General features: G+C 36.3%; 1 protein-coding gene across 3 annotated transcripts in view; it reads left to right on the top strand.

Moving 5' to 3' along the window:
• The first annotated feature begins 453 nt into the window (after positions 1 to 453).
• LOC105286194 (transcriptional adapter 2B) overlaps positions 454 to 4,188 on the top strand; it is a 152,619-nt gene continuing 148,884 nt past the window's right edge. The window contains exons 1-2 of one of the 3 annotated variants that reach the window (XM_020033920.2): positions 454 to 725; positions 821 to 918. In XM_020033920.2, coding sequence (XP_019889479.1) covers positions 719 to 725; positions 821 to 918 — 105 coding nt within the window. In that variant the 5' untranslated portion in view covers positions 454 to 718. The remainder of the gene's footprint in view (positions 726 to 820; positions 919 to 4,188) is intronic. The other 2 variants (XM_011350959.3, XM_011350960.3) reach the window with 2 other exon arrangements.

Consider the following 4,188-nt stretch of genomic DNA (forward strand, 5'->3'; position numbering starts at 1 on the left):
CTTTGACTTTTTCATATCATCAAAGGAAGCAGAGATATTCTAAGTGCTACAGTTAGAGGAAATACCCTGTATACGTATACCTCCAAAATATAATAAAACATAATAAATCATTATTTACATAATAATTTTTACATAATAATTTACATAATAAAAAAATATAATGCAAACACAAAAAAACAAAAATCCGAAAAAAAAATTATCACAACTCGGTCTCGAACCCAACTTGCGCGGATGGCAAAATACGAGTCCCGCGCTTAGCCACTGGACTACCGCGCTTCGCGCCGAATTATAGCTATTCATGGTACGTACTTTCCGTACCGCTGGAAAATGCTCACTTGTATCATTACCGAGCGTAACGAACTAGTTCACGTCCACTTTGTCAGGCGGCGCCAAACGTCAGGAGGCTGGTGGCCGCTCTGAGGTTTCTCTCTGGCGTAAGCAACCGAGGAACCTCCGGCGCACGCGCACTCGTCCGCGCAACGCGATAGTCGTAAACAAGATTTTTTCCGGTTAGCGTTCTCTGCGGTTTGTACGCTCGCGGGGTGGACGCAGCGTCTCGCGAGGGACGCATCGCTCTTCTGCCGCGTTTTCGCGCGAACCGTAGCGGAGAGGATGAGCCGTGCGGCGCGGCTCGGCACCTCGTGATATATGAATTCACGACTCGTTGGCATGCGGTGACGTCACCCGGATCGTTCTAGAAGAATCCTGCAAGACAATAATGGCGGGTGCGTATTTACGTCGGCGTCGACGGCGCCACACCCCTTCTTCGATCGCGATCGTTCATTCTTTGCTTCACGTCCCCCGTTTGTTTGTCTTTCAGATTTGTACGCCAAGTACAACTGCACGTATTGTCAGGAAGATATCGCGGGCCTACGCGTCAAGTGCATCGAATGCCCCGAATTCGACCTCTGCTTGCAGGTGAGTCAGCCATTTGAACGCCCGTACGGGGTCACGTGACAGCTCCGCCACCTTTCTCCCTCTTCTGCCCCGTTACATTTTTCTTTTTCCCCTCTTTCTCTCTCTCTCTCTCTCTCATCCGTTACTTTCCTCTTTTTACTCGCGCGCGTCGAGTTGCGCGAATGTTTGTTTTTCGTTCATTTCTTCAACCGTTTCGCGATCGCTGCGATGAATTTTTCATTCCGTCGAATTTCGCGTGCGCTTTTTGCGTCGTCGCCATCTTGTACTACTTTCCCGCCCCCCTTGTTTTTACCACCCTTATACCCGGCGCTCGAAGCTTTGAATGAAGCCGAGATTCATCCACGTGGACAGATATTTGACAGATGTTACGACACCGGCGTGATTTTGATGTTGCAATTTCAAAATGATATAAATGCGACCCAGCGGATCCAGCTGAGGTTTCTGTTGTTTCTGAATCTGCGATAACCTAAAATTACTTGCAATTCTCAGAATTATTTCTGTTTTCGCATTTACTTAAGGGGATGCTGGAGTTGCTGGTGAAATATTGTTTCACTATAGCGATGGTAATTGCAGTTTCGAAAATTCTCTTTCTTGCTTGTGCAGAATAAAAAATCCTTTTCCACAAATGAAGTATAGATAGAAAGAAAGCCCGCTCTACAGGACTTTATATTCAAAATGGAAAAAAGTTAGAAAAGACAAATGCAAGTTTTTAACTTTTTGCCATTTTCCACAAATGAAGTATAGATAGAAAGAAAGTCCGCTCTACAGGACTTTATATTCAAAATGGAAAAATGTTAGAAAAGACAAATGCAAGTTTTTAACTTTTTTCCATTTTCCACAAATAAAGTATAGAAAGAAAGTCCGCTCTACAGGACTTTATATTCAAAATGGAAAAAGTTAGAAAAGACAAATGCAAGTTTTTAACTTTTTGCCATTTTCCACAAATGAAGTATAGATAGAAAGAAAGTCCGCTCTACAGGACTTTATATTCAAAATGGAAAAAAGTTAGAAAAGACAAATGCAAGTTTTTAACTTTTTTCCATTTTCCACAAATGAAGTATAGATAGAAAGAAAGTCCGCTCTACAGGACTTTATATTCAAAATGGAAAAAAGTTAGAAAAGACAAATGCAAGTTTTTAACTTTTTTCCATTTTCCACAAATGAAGTATAGATAGAAAGAAAGTCCGCTCTACAGGACTTTATATTTAAAGTGGAAAAAAGTTAGAAAAGACAAATGCAAGTTTTTAACTTTTTGCCATTTTCCACAAATGAAGTATAGATAGAAAGAAAGTCCGCTCTACAGGACTTTATATTGAAAATGGAAAAAAGTTAGAAAAGACAAATGCAAGTTTTTAACTTTTTCTATTTTCCACAAATAAAGTATAGATAGAAAGTCCGCTCTACAGGACTTTATATTGAAAATGGAAAAAAGTTAGAAAAGACAAATGCAAGTTTTTAACTTTTTCCATTTTCCACAAATGAAGTATAGATAGAAAGAAAGTCCGCTCTACAGGACTTTATATTGAAAATGGAAAAAAGTTAGAAAAGACAAATGCAAGTTTTTAACTTTTTTCCATTTTCCACAAATGAAGTATAGATAGAAAGAAAGTCCGCTCTACAGGACTTTATATTCAAAATGGAAAAATGTTAGAAAAGACAAATGCAAGTTTTTAACTTTTTTCCATTTTCCACAAATGAAGTATAGATAGAAAGAAAGTCCGCTCTACAGGACTTTATATTGAAAATGGAAAAAAGTTAGAAAAGACAAATGCAAGTTTTTAACTTTTTTCCATTTTCCACAAATGAAGTATAGATAGAAAGAAAGTCCGCTCTACAGGACTTTATATTCAAAATGGAAAAAAGTTAGAAAAGACAAATGCAAGTTTTTAACTTTTTTCCATTTTCCACAAATGAAGTATAGATAGAAAGAAAGTCCGCTCTACAGGACTTTATATTCAAAATGGAAAAAAGTTAGAAAAGACAAATGCAAGTTTTTAACTTTTTTCCATTTTCCACAAATGAAGTATAGATAGAAAGAAAGTCCGCTCTACAGGACTTTATATTGAAAATGGAAAAAAGTTAGAAAAGACAAATGCAAGTTTTTAACTTTTTTCCATTTTCCACAAATGAAGTATAGATAGAAAGAAAGTCCGCTCTACAGGACTTTATATTTAAATGGAAAAAAGTTAGAAAAGACAAATGCAAGTTTTTAACTTTTTGCCATTTTCCACAAATGAAGTATAGATAGAAAGAAAGTCCGCTCTACAGGACTTTATATTGAAAATGGAAAAAAGTTAGAAAAGACAAATGCAAGTTTTTAACTTTTTTCCATTTTCCACAAATAAAGTATAGATAGAAAGTCCGCTCTACAGGACTTTATATTGAAAATGGAAAAAAGTTAGAAAAGACAAATGCAAGTTTTTAACTTTTTTCCATTTTCCACAATGAAGTATAGATAGAAAGAAAGTCCGCTCTACAGGACTTTATATTCAAAATGGAAAAAAGTTAGAAAAGACAAATGCAAGTTTTTAACTTTTTTCCATTTTCCACAAATGAAGTATAGATAGAAAGAAAGTCCGCTCTACAGGACTTTATATTCAAAATGGAAAAAGTTAGAAAAGACAAATGCAAGTTTTTAACTTTTTTCCATTTTCCACAAATAAAGTATAGAAAGAAAGTCCGCTCTACAGGACTTTATATTTCAAAATGGAAAAAAGTTAGAAAAGACAAATGCAAGTTTTTAACTTTTTTCCCATTTTCCACAAATGAAGTATAGATAGAAAGAAAGTCCGCTCTACAGGACTTTATATTCAAAATGGAAAAATGTTAGAAAAGACAAATGCAAGTTTTTAACTTTTTTCCATTTTCACAATAAAGTATAGAAAGAAGTCCGCTCTACAGGACTTTATATTCAAAATGGAAAAAGTTAGAAAAGACAAATGCAAGTTTTTTAACTTTTTTGCCATTTTCCACAAATGAAGTATAGATGAAAGAAAGTCCGCTCTACAGGACTTTATATTTAAAATGGAAAAAAGTTAGAAAAGACAAATGCAAGTTTTTAACTTTTTTCCATTTTCACATGAAGTATGATAGAGAGTCCGCTCTACAGGACTTTATATTCAATGGGTTGCTCTCGGTCCACAGAAGAATCAGAACAGCCCAATCGTGGATTCGGGAAAGCAGGTAAGTGGTAGGACGGATAATTATATCGGGCGTGCTCTTTATTCCTGTTTAACGCCGGGTACGTTTCTGCAATATCCAGCCTACGTC

The sequence above is a fragment of the Ooceraea biroi genome, chromosome 10 (genome assembly GCF_003672135.1).
Source record: "Ooceraea biroi isolate clonal line C1 chromosome 10, Obir_v5.4, whole genome shotgun sequence".
Classification (NCBI taxonomy): Eukaryota; Metazoa; Arthropoda; class Insecta; order Hymenoptera; family Formicidae; genus Ooceraea; species Ooceraea biroi.